Source organism: Ambystoma mexicanum, chromosome 1p (assembly GCF_040938575.1).
Source record: "Ambystoma mexicanum isolate Mex_15411 chromosome 1p, UKY_AmexF1_1, whole genome shotgun sequence".
NCBI classification, from domain to species: domain Eukaryota; kingdom Metazoa; phylum Chordata; class Amphibia; order Caudata; family Ambystomatidae; genus Ambystoma; species Ambystoma mexicanum.
The window spans coordinates 1,004,146,599-1,004,166,970 of record NC_090921.1 but is presented as its reverse complement, the minus strand read 5'-3'; the positions used below and the strand labels follow the sequence as shown (position 1 = coordinate 1,004,166,970).

Genomic DNA, 20,372 nt, shown 5'->3' with positions numbered 1-20,372 from the left:
ACTGGAAGCCACTCTCACTACAGATACTACTCTGTGTGGGGAGCTCACCGGCTCCAACAAGCAGCACATAGTTTGGTCATCAGACATAGCATCCAACCACATAAACCTGTTGGTACTGTTAGCAGTATTTAAAGCACTGAAAGCTTTTCAAACACAACTGCAGGGCAAGACGGTCCTGATCCTCACAAACAGCACCATGGCCATTTACTATCTGAACAAACAGGGGGGCACTCGTTCTGCAGGGCTGTCCAAACTGTCCCAGAACATTTGGAAGTGGGCTCTCAAACGCCTGTTCCTGCTATCACAACATGTTCCAGGGGCACTCAATCTTCTGGCAGATGTACTCAGCAGATATTTCCCACTACCCATGGAGTACGAATGGCGATTACACGTATACATTGTCTTCGGCGTTTTTGCAGAATGGGGCTTCCCAGAGATCGACTTGTTGGGGAATGACTTAAAAGCTCTTGAAGTTGAATCAAGCAGCCCCAGGCCTCCCAGTAAAAGGAAGCAGGAGCAGACTAGACTGGCCAGAGAGCAAACTTTAAATGACTCTCAATCGGAAGTTACAAAAGTACCTATAACTCCCAGTCCACAGGAGGGACAACCTCCTGATTCTAGGAAGAACAACCTCCTGATTCTAGGAAGACTGAGACAAAGGGGAAACCCAAGGTCTCAGGAAGAAAGAAAAGTGACACCCCTACGCACAAAACCAGGACATTCACGAGCGGACAGTTCAAGGTCAGACCCGTGACCCTGCCACTAGCTGAGGCTGAATGTGAGGTCCAACCAGAGGATGGTGAAGCAGCTAATGATGACACAGAGCTGGAAGAAGCCCCCCCCCCCCTGTTGGTGATCTGGATCCTAAATACCATCCTGAGCTGCAGACTGCTTGCAGAAGGTGGACCCTGCAGGGCAGACTTTAGCAGAGGTCAAAGAGTGTCCTACTCTTGAAGGACTTCGCCAACAGGCAGCTTCCCAGCTGGAAGTGCAAGAGCCAGGGAAGCACAGGCTGTACTGGGATTATGGCCTCATTTACAGTGAGCCTATTGATACTACCCAGAGGCGTACAGAAGACTTGTAGTGCCCCAGGAGGTGAGACCTCAGTTTCTACAGTTAGCCCATGAAATTCCTTTGGCTGGTCACTTAAGTTTTAAGAAGACCAAGGAAAGGATTTCTCTCCATTTCTACTGGCCCAAGATGGGGTCTGATGTAGATAAATTCTGTAGGAGCTGCCACACTTGTCAGACTTCTGGCAAGAGTGGAGCCAAGAACGTGGCACCCTTGGTGCCTCTCCCAGTGGTGGGAGTTCCTTTTGAGAGGGTGTGGATTTACGACGTTGTCCCTTAGACCCTCCCACATCTTCAGGAAACCAATTTTTATTGGTTGTGGTAGACCATGCTACCAGGTACCCTGGAGCCATACCTATGAGGACTATTACTCTTCAGGCATTGGCTAAGGCCCTCCTTGGTATTTTTCCCAAAGTTGGTTTTCCTAAGTAGGTTATCTCAGATTCGGGGACCAGTTTTATGTCCCACTACATGCAGACCATGTGGAATAACTGTGGAGTGACCTACACATTCTCAACAGCCTACCATGCCCAGACCAATGGGTTGGTGGAGAAGTTTAATAGGAGTATGAAGAGCATGCTTTAGAAGAACCCCTTAGAAGAAAGTGAGACCTTCTACTGCCATGCCTTCTCTTTGCTTTAGAGAAGTCCCTCGGTACGGGGTTGGCTTCAGCCCCTTTGAGCTTCTCTTTGGTCATCCGGTTTGAGGTCCATTGGCCCTAATCAAGGAAGGGTTGGAGAGTGCCCCTTCCCTCAAGCCAGTGAGAGTCACTGACTATGTGTTAGGACTCCGAAGGAGAAGGACACACATGATGACAGAAGCTTCAGATAACTTGAAAGCCGGTCAGGCTCTGGTGAAGCATTGGCATGACCAGAAGGCCAACATGGATGAGTTTACTCGAAGACCAGCTAGTTCTAGTTATGGTACCTACAATGCAGGGGGCCTTACAGGACAAATGGATTGGACCCTTCAAGGTTGTGGGCAAACTTGAAGAGGTCAATTATTTGGTGGACTTGGGCAACCCCAAGGAGGCCCCAAGGGTCTTTCACACCAACTGCCTAAAGGCATATGTCTCTAGACCAGAACTTGGAGCTTTGCTATTAGCCCCTGCTCAAGAGCTCCTCAGGGGACAACCTTTAGATGGAAAGATAGGAGTTAATATCTCTACTGATCTGACTCTGGAAAAACAGGAGGCGTACAAAATTCTGTTAAATCAGTTTGCCCCTCTGTTGTTACTGACACCAGGCTTGCCCCTTGGGGCCAGCATGATATACTCCCTGGTGACAGTCTCCCTGTCAAAAGCAGCGGTTACAGAATGTCAGACAATGTAAGAACCCACATAAAGGAAGAGGTCAAGAAGATGCTTGATCTTGGGTTTATAGAGACATCTACCAGTACATGGGCTAGTCGAGTTGTACTAGTGCCAAAGGCAGGATCCAAAGAGTTGAGATTGTGTGCACCATAGAGCTCTTAATGCAATCACCACAATTGATGGCCATCCTGTACCTAGGACAGATGAGCTGGTGGATAAACTTGGTTCAGTCAAGTTCCTCAGTACATTTGGCCTAACCTCAGGCTATTTGCAAATGGCTCTGACTAACCATGCCAAGGAGAAAACTGCATTTTCAACCCCAGGAGGGCTTTACCAGTTTAAGATTATGCCTTTTGGACTAAAGAATGCACCTGCTAAATTCCAAAGGATGGTAAATCATGTTCTGAATGGGATGAAGGACTTCTGCATGGCATACTTGGATGACATTGCATACTTGGATGGCATTGCAGTGTTCAGCCCAACTTGGAAAGAACATATTGACCACTTAGGATATGTTTTGCAGGCTCTTGAGCAGGCCAATCTGACCATAAAGGCAAGCAAATTCAAATTGGTCAGAGTAAAGTGGTCTACCTTGGACATGAGGTAGGAGGAGATGAAATAAGGCCATTGCCTAGCAAAGTACAAGCTGTACAAGACTGTGCCACCCCTACTACTCAAACCCATGTGAGAGCCTTTCTATGTTCACAGGTGTTGGGGAGAATTCTCATAAATGTGCTAATTCCTCTCTACCTTAGAGACCCCTAGCTCTTTTGCTGAACTTTGAGACTTTTAATTCTATTTGTTTACTGTGTTTCCTTTGGTTATGGAGTCTAACCAACTCCATAGGCATCTTTTACAATTGTGTCACAAAGCACCTTCAGTGCAGTGCCACCCAGATTTCCCAAGGTTTAAATACTTTCTCTGGGATCAACTACTGTTTCCCAGAGCATTAAAGTGAAATTGACTTTACTTAGCATTGTACTTGCAAGACCCAGCACACCCTATTTTACAATAGAGTACTGGAGGGGTTATTTAGTATCCCCTGTGTCTAAATGCTCATGTAAAAATTATGTTACCCTTTCCTCTCCTCAATTGACTGGTTGATGGCAGTGGTTTCGTTTTGAACTACCTGGGTTTGCATTTACCGTGACCGTGCGCGGCTCCGGTAAGGTAACCGCGGGAGCTATCTTTTTCAAAATGGCATACAGCCATCTTTGCCAAAATGGTGCCCGGTTTTCTTTTTTCGCCAGGTCTTTGTAGAAAGGTCCTTCTAGAGAGTTTCTCTGCGCGCCAAACCAGGTTTGGTCACTTTGTTCATTTCGCCTTTGGTAGGGTTTCTGAGAGAAACCCGCCTCTGACTCCAGATTGTCTGGGGCAGGCAGGAAGTGAGGGAGGTGCCCCGAAACTCCGTGCTTAGTCTCCTAGGAGACCCAAATGCACTCCTTGGTGATTGGCTGGCTGACTGTCCAGCAAGGACAGCCACCCTGCTGGATGATCGACAGCTAGACTGGAATGAATGGGAGAGAACTGAATAAAAGCTGAGTCTTTTGGCTTGGAAGGCAGAGTCGACCACTGGACGAAAGAATCGAAGAAGAGCTTGAAGAGGACGCCTGCTGCAACTACTGGACCTTTGGTTTGCCCGGTGAAGCCCTGCTGCAGTGATTACTTGCCAAGTTCACATCGACAGAGAAGACCCTGCAAAGACGACTTCTCCCTTTGAGTTGGTGGGACCAATCAACTCCCAAGTAAGCCACCTGGACACCCATCTCAGAGCTGTTTGAATTTCCTCATAGTTGCTGCAGGAAACCGAATAGCCAGGGAGAGGGACACCAAATTGTGTGCGTTACTTTTAAGCTGGCCTCAAACTTTTGGAAGATCCTCCGGACTCCCACAAAGCAGGACTGACTAAGCCTGAGCCCCCTCACCAGAGTGCGGGACCCCAGAAGTGTGGACAGTCCACCTTGACAGCCAGGAACAGCGCTTATTGCTGTTTGCTGAAACGGGAAACAGCCACTGAAACTAAAGTTTGCCGGTTGCCAGTTTTGACAGTGCCGGTGCAGTGCAAGAGTACCCCGACGTCCTCTTGTCTCCACGACTGAGGCCCAGTAACAGTGAGAGCTGCACAGGAACAGAATTCACCAGCTGCATCTTTCTGCTTTACCAAGGTACTGTAAAACAAGTCTAAGAGAACTTACCTCTTACTGTAGAAGTGCTTGTAACTTCCACAAGTCTAATCAGCTTGTGGCCCTTCATTTGATTCTTCTTTTCGTCAAAGACTCCTAAGAATTTGTGCAAAGACTTTTCCATTACTTACCAGAAGTGCTTTATCCTTTCCAAGACTTTTGCCCATTTACTTTGGCTTAGCCTTTTGAATTGAATGACTCTTCTTGTGAACTCTAAATGCATCTGCACTGCTTAAGAATATTTGTGGTCTCTTGTGTTCTAATAACTTTTGCCTTTTACCGAATGCCAACAGTAAGGTATTAATGTCCCCAGCACGCTTGTTTCTGAAGTCACCTGTGGGTGTAGGTTGTCTGTGGGCCATCCCAAAAGGGTCTTGTCGAATTCAGAAACCCAGAGTGTACAGTATTGAAGTATATTTGTGGGTTACTATTCTATTGATCCCTTCTGAAGAAGGCTTTATAACTGACTAATAAATACATTATGAATTGTTTATGCAAGACACCTTGAGTGTAAGAGTTTATTTGAATACCTCTAACTGTGAATCTTTGTGTAACTCCACTGCAGCTCACATTTCCCCTTTTGAGATAAGCCTGGCTGCTCAACATGCTACCAAAACTGTGTAATACAGGCTTACAACCAAAGGTTGGTTTGACTATATCTGTAGTCATATTGTGTAGTGTTCCCAGAGGGTACTGCATTCAAACCTTTGCCTAACAAGTTACTATAGGAGCTTCATTGAGAACTATGCATATAACTTCTCCCTTGAATGTGGTCTCCTCACCCAAATTCCCAAATAAGGTCCGGTGGAATGTGGAGTGTACTAAGGCATTTGAAGGACTTAAGAAACCCCTTTGTCAATCTCCAGTCTTAAGAGCTCCTGACGCCAACCAAACGGATGCTTCCAATACAGGTATAGGTGCAGTTCTGAGTCAGCTGGATTAGAAAGGCAGGAAACACCCTATCTGCTTCATCATGTGCTAATTCCTCTCTACCTTAGAGACCCACAGCCCTTATGCTGGACTCTAGGACTTTTACATTTTTACCTGGAGAGAGTGAGACCCTTTTTTCCCCACTCATGTATTTTAATGTGATTTTAACTCTGTTTCTTTTGTTTTTTGGAGTCTGACAAACTCCATGGGCATCGATTTACCTTGTGACACACAGCACCTTCAGATTCCCCAAAGGTTTAAATGCCTTCTCTTAGATATATTACTGTTTCCAAGAGCAGTGAAGTGAAATTGACTCTTACATTTGTATCTTTCTAGACCCAGCGCACACGATTTTACAGTACGGTGCTGGAGGGGTTACTTAGTATCCCCTTTGTCTAGTTCCTCATGTAACATTTTTATGTTACCCTTTCTTCGATTAATGGCTGGTGGTAGTGGTTTACTTTTAACTACCGTGGTGTGCTTTTACCGCGGGCTGCGTTCACAGCTGCAGTAAAGCACCCGAGGGTGCCATTTATTTTTTCCAGCAAGGACAGCCACCCTGCTGTTTGACTGACAGCTAGGCTGGAATGAATGGGAGAAACCTCCATAAAAGGTGTGGCTTTTTGGCTTGGAAGGCAGAGTCGACCACTGGACGAAGGAATCTGAAGAAGAGACGCCTGCTGCAACTCCTGGACCCTTGGTTTGCCCGGTGAAGCCCTGCTGCTGTGCTGAAGCTGAGAATTCGCCTCGACTAGAGAAGCCCTGCAAGGACGACCTCTCCCCTTGAGTTGGTGGTACCAATGAACCCCAAAGTGAACTTGTTTGGACATCCTCTTGGAGCTGGCTGTACTTCCTTGTTGCTGCAGGAACCAAAGTGCCAGGGAGAGGAACGCCAGATTCTGAATGCATCACTTTTAAGTTGGCCAAGAGCTCCGGGAAGATCCTCCAGAGTCCCAGGAAGCAGGACTGACCGAGCCTGAGCCACCTCAACAGAGTGCTGTACTCCAGATGCAAGGAAAGCCCATCTCGACAGCCAGAAACCCCGGTGGTTCTATTTGCTATAGACACAACAAGCTGAAACCTCAAAGTGCCACTGATTTGAAGATTGCCAGTTGCTGTCACTGACAGTCCCATTGTAGTGCAGGAGTCCCCAGAAGTCCTCCTCCTTGTCCCCACGACTGAGGCCCAGGAACAACAGGATCTGCAGAGCTGCACCGGAACAGAAGTCCTCTGCCATCCTTTTTCTTCAAACCAAAGGTACTGTACAGTCTAAGAGAACTTAACTCTTGCTGTGTAGCCTTGCTTATTCTGTTGACTTGTCTTGGTTGCTCTGTACAGTTGCTTGCATGTTCTGCTACTCACAAGCCTAACAGCTTTTGGTCCTACGTTGATTCTTATTTTCTACAAAGACTTCTAAAACATTGTGCAAGACTTTTAGTTAACTGCAAGAAGTGCTTCAGCTCACCTAGACTTTTGCTAACTTAAGATTTGCTGGCCTGACTCCCTGAATGACTCTTCTCTCCTCTGACATTGTGTTGCATCTATCCTTCGAGGAAAGGGTTAGCTTAGTGGCATTGGGTGGTTCAAAAGTACTTACATGCTTCATAATGTGTGTGTGATCTCTTGTTTATTCTAATAACCCTTTTCTTTGACACCCTTTCCACTACTGCTCTAAATGCACCAGTAATATATTAATGTCCCCATTGTCCTAGCTATTTAAGTCACCTGATGGTGTAGGAAGTGTCTGTGTGCCATCCTCAATGGGTATTTGCCGATTTAGAGGAACTGATAGTGTATTTTGAAGTGTATTCGCATGTTTTTGTTTTTATTTGCTTATATAGCGCGCTGAACGCTGAGGTAGCTATGCGCTTAGACTTGTGGAGAGATTAGATACACCTAAAGTTGGAAGTACAGGAATTACATGCATGTTTAGTGAAGTTAGTTACAAACATGAATTTAGTATGACAGTTATTCAAAAGGATAAACATTAGAGACAGTAACAAAAAGAATACAAAAGATTTGCAAAGTTGTACTGTTATATTTCCCCTTCTGAATAAGGCTTATTCACACTGACAAATTAATAATTGTTTAATCAAGGAACCTTGAGTGTAAGTGATTGTTTGGATACTTGTCACTGTGACTCTGTTTAACTGCCCTACTGCTCACATTGACCCCTATTGAGATAAGCTTGGCTGCTCAACCACGCTACCAACCTTTGTAGTACAGACTTATACCAAAGGTTGGGTTTCTATTACCAGGAGGTCAAGGTTGTTGTAGTGCACCCTAAGGGTACTATGCCAAATCTTGTCTAACACTGTCCTAGTAATTTGTCACCACAGGGTGTAGGAAGTGTGTATTAAGCATCTCTAAAGAGTATCTACTTCCTTATCTTGATTCTGAAACCGTGTTATGAAGTGTATTTTGATTGATGCACATGGCCCTTTTTAAAGAATGCTCATTTAAAACTGACTGTTAAATAATTATTTTACTAGAAAACCTTGTGTAAATGTTTTTTGGATACTTTGTGGATTTCGATGCTACAAATGAAATGTACGTCTCTTGAGATAGGTCTGGCTGCTCAGTCACACTATCAACTTGTGTAGTACAGACCTGTACCAATAGGTGGGTTACCTAATACCAAGAGGACAAGACTGGTGTAGTCTCCCACAGGGTTACTGCATACAATCTTGCCTAACAGATGTTACTCTTGCAGATTCCTCATCGCCCTCCCTACCTACCCCACTTGGCGGATAGCTAGTACACCATTGTTTCTGTGGTCCTTCCACATCGGAGTGTTTGGGAGAAAGACTGGAACTGCGGTCAAGGGGCGCAGCGCCTTAATATACATATTCTGGCCCTGACGTCTTGCCTGGTGTATAGAGTCGTCTGGTAAAGCCGACGCAGAACCGCCCTGCATCTCCTGGTGGCAGAAATGTTTCTGAAGAGAAGATGCGCTGAGATTGGATTATCAAAGATGAGGAATCTGTGTGAGGAACATTCATTACAAAAAAACATTACTGAAGTAAGTAATTTGTTCATTGGGGTTGGTGGGGGGGGCGGGGTGTGTGTGTGTGTGTGTGTGTGTGTGTGTGTGTGTACCTACTAAACCTCTGATCTTTTGAAGTCTGTCAGCCTGTGCTAGCCTATGTGTGCTCGTTAAGGTCAAGTGTGAAATGTCTGTGCTCATCCCAAAGGTTGGTTCTGAAAATCCCTCTACAGTTACCTGTTTACACTCTGTTGCAGAAAACTAGAGTCTTACTGTGTTTATGGTAGCGATCTCTACCTAGTTAACACATATTAATTATAAGTGCATCATACTTTCTAGGAAATGGTTGAAGCTGCGGGGGAAGATGAACGGGAGCTTGCGGCAGAAATGGCTGCTGCATTCCTTAACGAAAATCTTCCAGAGTCCATCTTTGGTGCCCCAAAGGCAGGGAATGGGCAGTGGGCATCAGTCGTGCGAGTGATGAATCCCATTCAAGGCACCACACTTGATTTGGTGCAGCTGGAGCAGAATGAAGCAGCTTTCAGGTATAAACCAGAATCCCTTCAACTATTTAGATGTCTGCTTTATGACATGATTGGTCTGCTTTCCTTAATGCGCACTACGTTTTTTCTTTTCCTTGTTTATTTTATACAAAATCTGGTCTGTTAAAGCACTTACAAAAGCCCACCTTGGTTGAATAGGTTTACACTACTTGGGTTTAGCCTGAACCACACATGGGTTTGGTAGAATAGCGAGCAGCTAGGTTTATTCTAAGGAGAGAGATGGGTGGTAGTGAGGTACAAAGATCTCAGAGCACACACTTTGTCCAAGAAAACACTGATACACTTAGAAGTTATATAGAAAGTAATTATTCAACATATACACCAAGACACACTGTTGTAACTTTCAAGTCAGTACTATAACACAGTAAAACATTAGAAGAACACTTGCAATATTCTTTGGGCAAACTGTTGTAGTCACATTAGAATAACTTTTTCAGTATCTAATCACATAGGAAAACCATCTGAAACATATATGCAAAGTTTTCCAAACTATTTTAACTTTTAGTAATTTTGTTCCAGCCTATCTTAAAGAGTCCAACCCTATTTTATGGGAGTTTCACAATGCTCAGAGGGGACTCTGGGCCACCACTGACCAGGGGTTGGGCAGAAAAGACTGGAAAATGGAGTACTAGATCCAAGTATCAAAAATAAATCCAAAGAGCCAAAACATTAATACACGAGATGTGAGAAGAACATAAATGTATTATAACTGGCTAGGCAGGGAAACCTATACATAATACATTCAAACATATTCTAAGTTGCTGGTTTTATAGCATGTTAGAGAAAGGAAAAGACAACACATGTAGCAAATCACTTGCATTTTCCAGGCTTCTGATTCGCCTGCATCATTTTCACTATGAGCATTTCCTCCTTTTATTGGATTAATCTAACCAAATGACTGACTTTGATTATCAAAAATGTTCGCTCATTAGCATTTAGCTTTTCTCCTTTCTCATTTGCTAAAATTGGCTAGCTCATTTTAGAAACATGTATCAGCTACATACAGCTTGCAATTGGTTGCTTCACAAGAAATATGAGTGGAGTGAATGTTTTTGCATATTTCAACCAATCCCTTATGTTAGATGTGACGGTGTGAACTTACGATTGTAACTTAACAATCCTTTTCCTATTGACCTAAGCGGTTTGGCACCATGTTACCCTTCTCATCATTTGTGAACCATTTGTCTCTGGTAACTTTGCAACCCGTTATTGGAAATCTAATTGGCCAAGCTTCCGTTTCTCATGAGTTCATCTATCCTGTGTTTGACTTCTCATACTGGGACCTAGCTGCTTGCAGGTTTTTCTCATGCAATGACAAGGATGTGTGTGTGAATATTTATATGCTTATAAGTGTGTGTAGTTGCATGATTTGTGACTTCAAGAAGGTGCCTTTATTTCCATTATGTACATGCAGTGAGGGTTATCTGGAAACCTAATCGATTATTCCTAATCAATCCTACTTCATATATATATATGTGTGTGCGCGACTGCTGGCTTTGGTGCTGCAAACTTTCGCAGTTTGTTTTTGTGCACATTTAGGGGGCTGGATGTACTTTCCAATGCTGTTGTAATCTGCCATATTCTCATACTCCCCACATTCCCCCCCCCCCGAGGGATGAATTGTTCCCTAAATCCCTGTCATTGTCTTTTTCCTCTTGTTGCAAGTCATAGGCGCTCCTGGGCATCATAGTTTATGTACATCTCATAAATCCCCACCACATATGGCATAATCCCATGGGTCATATCTAAAGTAGCTGGTTGGCCAATCTGATTTGATAACATTCAAGTTAATTGGCTGGATTAGGGGGCTGTGACCAAAGGGCATCTTCTAAGCAACAATGGCTATTTACTGTGTGCCCATTTGTTTCTCCTACCTGTGGTTGCTCATCTGTTCGCAGCTTTCATCGTTCCAATAAGGAGTGGCATTGCTTGTCATAACCGCAAGAAGGGTACTTTTTATTACCTCTGGACACACATCCGGTTGCTATTATCTGATAAGTACACCATAATATTAGAAGAACAAGGATAGGAAACAGTACTTGCCAAAAATGAATGAGCCACTGCAGCATCCATGGTGCTAGAAACGTCAACCAGTCGTCCTTTACAATTCATTCTGCTTTCTCCATGTTTTCTTATCAAGTTGGTCATCTGTTTGATGGCAAGTGTTAGGGATCCATTATCAGTGTCATTGGGAGGCGCATAGGTACAGCATGTGCTCCCTATTTTGCAGCAAATGCTGCCCTCCATTATTTTATTTATCTATTTATAATGTGCTGGCTGCCCACAGGGAACAAAAACATGTTACACAGAACATAAAGATACAGGACAGTTTATCCTAGAGAGAGAGGCTATGGTAGGCACTTGGTTCACTTAAAGAGTAAGGTTTTCAGTGATGTCCTGAAGGATTTTGTGTCAAACTCTAAGTGCCAGTGGCAATGTGTTCCAGAAAAATGCCGCTTTTTCAGGGAATGATCTTCCTAGGCCGTTTGTGCGTTTGACATTTGTGCCCTGTATTTGACCTCGGTTGGTAGACTGAAGGGTTCTGGAACGAAGATAGGGAGGAACCAGTGGTTTGAGGTAATCGGAGGCTGTACCAAAGAGGCAGCAATGGACTATGGAGCTCATTTTGAAAAGTATGCGTTCCTGTATCAGCAACCAGTGGAGGTCTCTTCTATGGTCTGAAATGTGGGTTCTCATAGTGACATTTTTGATAATACGTACAGCGTCATTTTGTATAATCTGACATTTCTTAAGGTTAAAAAGTGAGGCTCCACTTAATAAGGAGTTGCAGTAATCGAGTCTGGTTAAAACGGTTGCTCGAGCGATGGTGGCGCAATTCTTTTCTGTAATGTAGGGGCAAATGTTCCTGAGTAGGCACAGGTTGTAATTGCAGTTTTGATTTACATGGGCATCTTCATTTAGGGATTTCATTGTTACTTATTAGAAAGCATTTATAGTCTGCGCTGAGTTTGCCCCGGGCCCGCCGTGAGCCAAAGATCAGGAGCCCTGTTTTGCTGCCATTTAGGCATAGCCAGTTTTCTTCCTTTATTTGTGTTTGTTTGGCATTTATAAAGCGCGCTTAGCCCAGAGGCATCAAGGTGCATCAGTACTTAAGATAACGGGTACAGTGGAGTACATCATACATGTTACTTAGTACATCAAGCAGTTGCAGTACAATATATACATGTTACTTGGTACAGGTGGGTTCAATGTGACAGGTGCAAATAGGCATGCAATAGGTATGCAAGTAAAACAATAATGGTATATCTATTATGATATGGTCGGTTACAATGGAGTATATCGTACATGTTACTTAGTACATCAAGCAGGTTGCGGTAGAGTATATGCATGTTGCTTGGTGCAGGTGGGTTCAACGTGACCGTGCAAATGGGTTTGCAAGTATAACAATGTTATTTCTATTCTGCTATGGACCAGTATACTTCAAGAATGCATATTGGAGACTAGTTCAGCTGTGACTGGTGTATTATTGTTGTGAATTTAGGCTAAATAGTCTAGTTTTCATGCTTTTTCGGAATGACCACAAGGATGGGTCGTTTCTTAAATGTGGTGGTAAGGAGTCCTTGGAGTAATGATACGGTTGTAGAATAAGGTACGAGTGGGTTTGTTGGATTGGGTTCTGATGATTTGGTTATTAAGATAGGTTGCAGCATTGTTGGCAAGGCATTTCTCCAGCATGGGGGTCTGGCATGGATTCACATGCTCATGAATATTCCCCGTCAGGCTGGGAGTCCTTGGTAAAGAAAAAATCAGTATCAGTTTCGTTTCTGATCTGTCTTTCTTAGTAGTAACCAATCACTGGACTCTAGGTCATACTGCCCTCTCCCTAAGCCCCTCACCTGGCAGCCATTCTCAGATTTTTACCGCACGTTCAAGTGTTGGGAGTCCTCGTGCTATAGCTCTTGAGCTTTTACTGCGTTTAGCGATTTTTCAAAGAGTTTAATCTAATTTTTTCGGTCAATCGAGCCTCAAGCTCCACCGTTTCTACTTCCGATCAACGGGGACCCGTTTCAGAATGTTCTACGCCCCTCAAGGGCGAAGTTTAGTCGAGTTACGCTTCTTGGACCCGAGGCCTACCTCATGGGCATGGCCCAGGACAAGGGGAGCTCGACGCCTGGATCCAAGCTGTTCAGAAACTGCCCTGGATGCGGTTTACAGAATGTTTTCAAGGAGGATGAGCATTCGAGATGCCTCTACTGCCTTCACGAAGACAAAACGCACGTGGAGGAGGTCTGTGCGTTTTGCAAGAACTTGTCTGAATGGACTATGAGGGATCGTCGGATCCGCCTCGCCAGCTGGCTGGAGAAGGGCCCAGCAGGTGAGAAGTCCGAGCGGTCTTCTAAGTCCTGTGAGGGCGCCCCGGCGACGGGGGCCCAACAGAAGGCAAAGCACTGCGAGTCCGCGGGCACCGGGAGCGTTGAAGGGTTGGGCTCCTCGGCTGCCAGGCAGGGCGCACTTTCACCGACGCCATCAACCACGAGCCAACGCACTGGCTCGGGGAAGAGAAAATCCGAGAACCCGGGTAAGCTTCTGGAGAGGTCCTGTTGATCTCGAAGGTATCAGCCGAGGGGGAGCGAGGCGGTGACCCTCCCCCCAAGGTGAAGGCCTCAAGCACGTCCAAGGTGGTGAAGGCCTTGATTCACCCGGCTAAGGCCTCTATCGGGAGAGTCGTGGCAGCCCTGGCGAAGCCTCTGGAGGCTACCCCTGTGGAGGCGATCTCGGGGCCCAGAGTTTCCCTGCCACCGCGGAGGGAATCCTCTTCAGCCCATCGATGAGACCCCTGTGAAGACCCGGGTGGAAAAATAGGGGGGTGGTGGGGCAGTGGCCATTACGGACACGAATACAGCCTCTGAGGAGGAGCTGGTTGAAGTCGTGAAGGGCCTCAACAAGAGGTTTGAGGAGGTCCAGTCCCATGGGAGGAATACCGAGGAGGCGGATGAAGAGAGCGACGGTGGCGCCGACAAGGCTCCTGTGTAGGAGGAGCAACCATCGCGCCCGCCGCAACCAGTGCCCGACCCTCAGGACAACTCGGTGGCCATTTTGAGGGCAATCCAAACCTTATGCACGGAGATAAGTACGAGGTTGCCTCTACCCCCAACGGATGACCCAGCAGAACCGGGCCCGTCGGGAAGCCCTCCAAACAAGCGGAGGAGAGTTCATCCCCAGCCCTTGCGGCCCGCTCAGCCTTCATCTCCTTCCCCTGATCCTAGAAATGACACGGGAACAGATACGGCCACAACGGGGACGGATGACGGAGGTGGTGATGACGGGATGGGCCTTCCATCACCACCCCCTCGGGCCTCCTTGCCTGACAAAATTGTCTCCTTCCACGCCATGATTTCCAGGGCATCCAAGCTTTTCCAGCTCTGCCCCGGAGAACAGAAGGAAGGCTTCCTCTATCAACGGCGCGAGGCCAAGAGGAAGACGGTCCTCGCGGTGCCGTTGCTTGACGACATCTGGGACGAGGGACTTGCTCTCCTGAAGAACCCGTCCACGATGCCTGCCGAGAGCGATCGGTACGAGAAGAAGTACCGGGTCCCCGATTCCACCCCTTTGTGCCTTAGGGCACAGCCGACCCCATATTCAGTCGTCTCGGCGGCGGCCAAGGAGAAAGCGGCAGGGGCGACGGCTTAAACTTCAACCTCCCCACCTGACGGCGAGGGAAAGAAACTGAACGCCGAGTCATCTTGTCCGATAAGACGACAATTAAGGCGGCCAACGCCCTAGCGATTGTGGCCCGCTACGACAAGGATTTGTGGTACAAGATCGCTCCCCTGCTGGACTTCCTTCCGGACGACAAGAAGGCAGAGGTCCTGGAGATCCTGCAGGAAGGTGAGGTGGCATCGGACCATGCCATAACGGTGGCCACGGACATCGCTGTCACCGGGTCCCGCCAGTTGGGGAACAGTGTTTGCCTTCGACGGCGGGGATGGCTCAAGGCAACATTTTTCCGCCAGGACGTGCAAACCAGAGTTTTGGACATGCCCTTCGACGGGAACAACCTGCTTGGAAAGACAGTAGATGAGTCACTTCAGGCCATCAAGACTGACAGTTACGGCTTGGGCCTTGGAAGATTTGCAGCAACGACGGCTGCCCTTTCGGAACTCCGAGGCAAGCAAGGTGCCTCCAAAGGATTCAGCGGTGGCTCCTCTATGTACCGCCAGGCAGCCCGTTCCTTGTCGCAAGAGGCCTACAGAGGGCGTGGCAAGTCAGGAGGATCTTGTCGCCGTCACCAAGGAGGCCAGGGCGGCAAGGCCGCCTCCAAGCAGGACTGAACCGGCTGTAGCGTCGGGCCCCACCTGAGCACCCCGGTGGGAGGCCGGCTGGCGAAAGTTCATCAGCGTGTGGGAGTCCATCTCCACCGACCGTTGGGTGCTGGATGACCTGGCCCACGGGCACACACTCGAATTTCTAAAGAAGTGCCCCCGCATTCCACCCGTGGCCAGGAAGGAAAATCACGTCCCTCAACTGCTGTTAGAAGTAAGGGCGATGCTCAAGAAAGGAGCCATCAAGATCATCCTGAAGAGGCTCCGGGGCTCGGGAGTATACTCAAGATACTTCCTCATCAGAAAGAAGACAGGCGGTTTGCGCCCCATCCTGGACCTGCGTCGGTTAAACAAATACATTAAGGCCCAGATGTTCTGGATGGTCACACTCCTGCACGTGCTGGGACAGCTGGAGGAAGGTGACTTCCTATCGTCACTGGACTTGGAGGATGCTTACTTCCACATCCCCATTCTAAAAGGACACCGAAGGTTTCTCAGATTTGTAGTCCAAGGACGGCACTACCAATTCAAGGCCCTGCCATTCGGATTGAAGTCGGCGCCCAGGGTATTTATCAAGTGCCTAGCAACAGTGGTGGCGCCGCTGCGCCTGCAGGGCATCCACCTTTACCCCTACCTGGACGATTGGCTCACCCGAGCAAGGACAAGGGAACTTGCCGTCGAGCACACAGCGAAGACGGTCCAACTGCTTTCGTATCTGGGATTCTCCATCAGCTTCCCCAAATCCCACCTGGTTCCGTCGCAGGTCGCACTGTTTGTGGGAGCCAAGCTCGATACAGTGGCATGATTGGCCTCTCCGTCGGAGGAAAGGACAAAGGCCATCCTGGGCAAGGTGAGGCGCCTGCTGGCCACAGACGTGGCCAGGGTGAGGTCCATCAAGTCCCTTCTCGGCATGTCCTCTTGCATCTACCTGGTGCGCCTATGCAGGCTGTGGATGCGTCCTCTACAGGAGTTCCTCGACGCACGTTGGATGCAAGCGGCGGGCAGTTTCGAAGACCAGATCCCGCTCAGCGTGGTCTTCTGCCAAGCAATTCGGTGGTGGGGCACCTGCGCGCATCTTGCGGCGGGCACAAACTTTCAGACCCCAGCACACCAGGAGACTGTGACGACGGATGCCTCCCTGAGAGGCATGGGGAGTGCACACCGGAGATCTTCACGCGAGAGGCCTTTGGCTCGTGGAGGAGAGGTCACTCCACAGCAACATCCTGGAGCTCCGAGCAGTGTTCTGGGCTCTCAGGTCGTTTCTCCCATCCCTCAAGGGCAAGGTAGTGAGGATCTTCACCGACAACACCACCTCGATGTTCTACATCTGGAAGCAGGGAGGAACCAGGTCCCCGGCCCTATCCAAGGAGGCCCAGGATCTGTGGCATTGGGCCGTTGCCCAGGGGATGTTTCTGGTGCCCTTCCATCTAGCAGGGATAAAGTAAAGAACACAATCACCGATGCGCTCAGCAGGGAGCTGCGCTCGTGCCACGAGTGGGAACTGCGCCAGGACCAAGTGGATCGGCTTTTCCGACGATGGGGCAAACTCCAGATCGACCTGTTCGCGGCGGCGTTGAACTCCAAGTGCCAGAGGTTCGCCAGCAGGTTTCCCCAGCCGAGGAGCATAGGCGATGCTTTCTCGTTCCCGTGGGACGGCCTGTTCTGTATGCGTTCCCCCCCCCGTTGCCTTTGCTACTGCGACTCGTCAACCAACTCAAGAGGTCCCATTGCAGGATGATCCTCGTCGCACCGGTGTGGCCGAGACAGATCTGCTTTCCGGACCTTCTGGACTTGTCAGCGTTCCTCCCCACCCCCCAGTCAAACTATCGACGGACAAAGATCATCTCTCCAGAGAAGGAGGCGCCATCCTCCATCACGACCCGGGGTCGATGAACTTGCAAGCCTGGCTCCTGCAGCACTAGAGTTTGGAGGGTACGATATCCCAGCAGACTGCAAGGAGGTGCTTGCAAAGGCCAGGGCGTCCTCAACTCTCAAGTGCTATGAACACAAATGGAAGAGGTTCTCTGTCTGGTGCCGTGCACAGAAGATAACCCTCTGCGAATTACGTCCCCTCAAGTGCTGCCGTACCTGCTGTCGCTGGCCAAGGCGGGGCTGGCTCATGCCTCCACCAAAATACATCTAGCTGCGAACTCTGCATTCAGCGCGTTCAAGTTCCTGTCGTGGAACAGCATTTGTTGTGGCCATCGCCTCCGCACGACGAGTGAGGGAGATCCAGGCCCTATCCTGCAAGCCTTCATACTTGACTTTTCACGAGACGAGGGTGGTACTGAGGACGCACCCCTCCTTCATGCCCAAGGTGCCATCGGACTTCCATCTCAACAAGCCCTTGGTGTTACCAGTTTTCTTCCCGTCGCCTTCGTCGCCAGCCGAGAGGACTTTGTACTTGCTGGATGTAGCTAGAGCGCTGAAGTTCTACATGGACCGCACAAAGAGTTTTCGGAAGACATTGCAACCGTTTGTGAACTTTGGACCTGTGAACCCAAGGGAAGGCCCTCTCGAAGGCTTCCATTTCCAGATGGCTCTCCGGCTGCATCATGCATGTCACCGGTTGGCAAACCGACCGTTGCCCGGCCGTCCGAGAGCCCATTCGACCAGAGCGATCGCTGCTACCACAGCGTTCTTGTCTGGTGTACCCCTGCTGGACATCTGCAGGGCTGCTACGTGGAGGTCGATGCACACCTTCACGAGATTCTACTGCGTCGACCGAGATTCCAGGGAGGAGTCCAGGGTCGGCCAAGCAGTGCTGCGCAACCTGTTTGCCTGAAGGTGGGCCTGGTGAGGAGGTAAGAGATGCTTAATGTTGAGTTTATGTAATGCTTAATGTTGAGCCTTGCCACATCCCGTGGTTGTGCATGTGTGTACTGCTATGTATTCTTATATTCATGAGAATGTGAATCCATGCCAGACCCCATGCTGTAGAAGGAACAAATTACTTACCTGTAACTGTTGTTCTCCAGCATGGGTCTGGCATGGATTCACATGCGAACCCTCCCTCCTTCCCCTCTGCGGCTCTTCACTTGGTCCTACTGCCACTTTACGTGCTACCAAATCTGGACATGGCTGCCAGGGGAGTGGCTTAGGGAGAGGGCAGTCATTGACTGGGGGCAGTATGACCCAGAGACCACTGATTGGTTACTACTGAGAAAGACAGATCAGAAACGAAACTGATACTGATATTTCTTTACCGAGGATTCCCAGCCTGACAGGGAATATTCATGAGCATGTGAATCCATGCCAGACCCATGCTGGAGAACAACAGTTACAGGTAAGTAACTTGTTCCTTATGTGTAGAGTGAGAATTTTAAATTTGATCCTATCACGTACCGGGAGCCAGTGTATAAGTCATCTGGTGGAGGAGATGTGCTTGTTCTAAGGTATGTTCAATGCTGCTCTAATGGCGCTATTTTGTACTACTTGGAGTTTTTTGATATTTCTAGTACTAGTGCCTTCGAATAGTGAGTTACAATAGTCTATCCTCGAGAGGATCAGGGCTCTTGCTAGTGTAATATGATTATGGGTTGAGAGGAAGGGTCTGCTAGATCTGATTAATTTTGGATGTGTAGGCTGCAGACGAGACAATGGCATTGACCTGTCTAGTGAGAGAGGGATGAGTCATGTAGACCCCCAATGTTTTTATTTCTTTGGCTACCTTGATGGTATTGTCGTCAATGTTGAAAGATTCGTATTGTTTTGGGAGATTATCTAGCTCAGATTTATTTCCTATTAGGATTAACTCCGTTTTGACCTCGTTGATGCATAATTCGTTTTGGATAGAATATCATGGGCTCCTGGTTAAGAACCCATTCTGCCCTGGAGGGCTAAATGATAAAGAAACAAATGAATGGGTCAGCCTTTCCTATAACTATGTCTCAATTGTTAGTTCTATGTGAAGTACCAGACACACCTTGTTTGAGTTGATATAAAGTATATCTATATTCAAAGGTAAAGACCTAATGGTCTAAAAGCACACATAAATATAAGAGTTATCCATTCAAAGACATATAGCAAATATGTAACGATATCACACAAACAGTTTGTATTGATTTTTTAGTCTGAATATATCTCAATCAGGTTAGAACAATACAGTGCCTACTGTTGTGTTGTGTCACAACAGGGGTCAGAACAATCGTTACAACAGTAAAGCAAAAAACTTAAGAATTGTCAATGAAACAGTGTCAGCAATTTGACACTGCACTTATGGTTGAAGACTTGTCTACACAAATGTGTTGCGGCCCTCGCTGACTGTTGTGCCAGCCAATCTTGAGCGGGCCTTCATCAGGATGAAAGAAGCCGGAGGAACCGATCTATGTGTGTGCTGCCGTGGTGGGAAACGCACAGGTTTCAAAAAAAGAGGTGGTGCTCGTGATTATTTGGGTGACCTCTGGTTCTTCAATGGAGATTGGACGACCTGTATCAAATACAGTCTGTTTGCAAACTCAAACTTCGGATGTCCGCTTCAAAATCTAAATGTTCATCTAGAGTTGTCGCAAGAATCGGCAAACCGGTAATTACTGGTGGGCTGCTGGGTGACCAAGTGTCCTTCCAGTCCCTGTATTATGTAATGTCACCCGGGATCTGGTGAAAAGTCGCAGCGTTAGTGCCGCTGTGGAAAAACACATAGTGATCTCCCTCGTTGGAGTATCTGCATATGCGGCTAGCGACCGGGCCATCAAGAACAAAGGGCGCTACCTCTAATATACCAGGTTCTGTCGAGATGCATCGCAAGAAGGCGTCCAGCAACGACAGGGTTCCGGTTCTGCTGAAGAAGGCGGTCGACGAAGACAAGTCTCCGGCACTGCTGAAAAAGGCTGCTGCTGAAGACAAGGCCCCGGCTCCACCGAAAAAAGACTGTTACAGTCGCAGGCTGAAGCTACGCGCATCCCGTCTGCAGAGGACGTCGCCGACAGCTTAGCAAGGATTGTTTCCGCCGATTCTCAGACAGCAGTCGAGGGATTCTTCGAGGCCTATGGAAAAGGCCATGGATCTGTTGAGATCCAAGGATAGCTTAAGGGGAGTACCGGAA

The 20,372-nt window shown here is 47.8% G+C and overlaps 1 protein-coding gene across 3 annotated transcripts in view; it reads left to right on the top strand.

Annotated features, from left to right (window-relative positions):
* SF3B3 (splicing factor 3b subunit 3) overlaps nucleotides 1-20,372 on the top strand; it is a 702,426-nt gene that overhangs the window by 405,624 nt on the left and 276,430 nt on the right. For all 3 annotated transcript variants that reach the window (XM_069654935.1, XM_069654943.1, XM_069654952.1), the window contains exon 19: nucleotides 8,821-9,026. In XM_069654935.1, coding sequence (XP_069511036.1) covers nucleotides 8,821-9,026 — 206 coding nt within the window. The remainder of the gene's footprint in view (nucleotides 1-8,820; nucleotides 9,027-20,372) is intronic.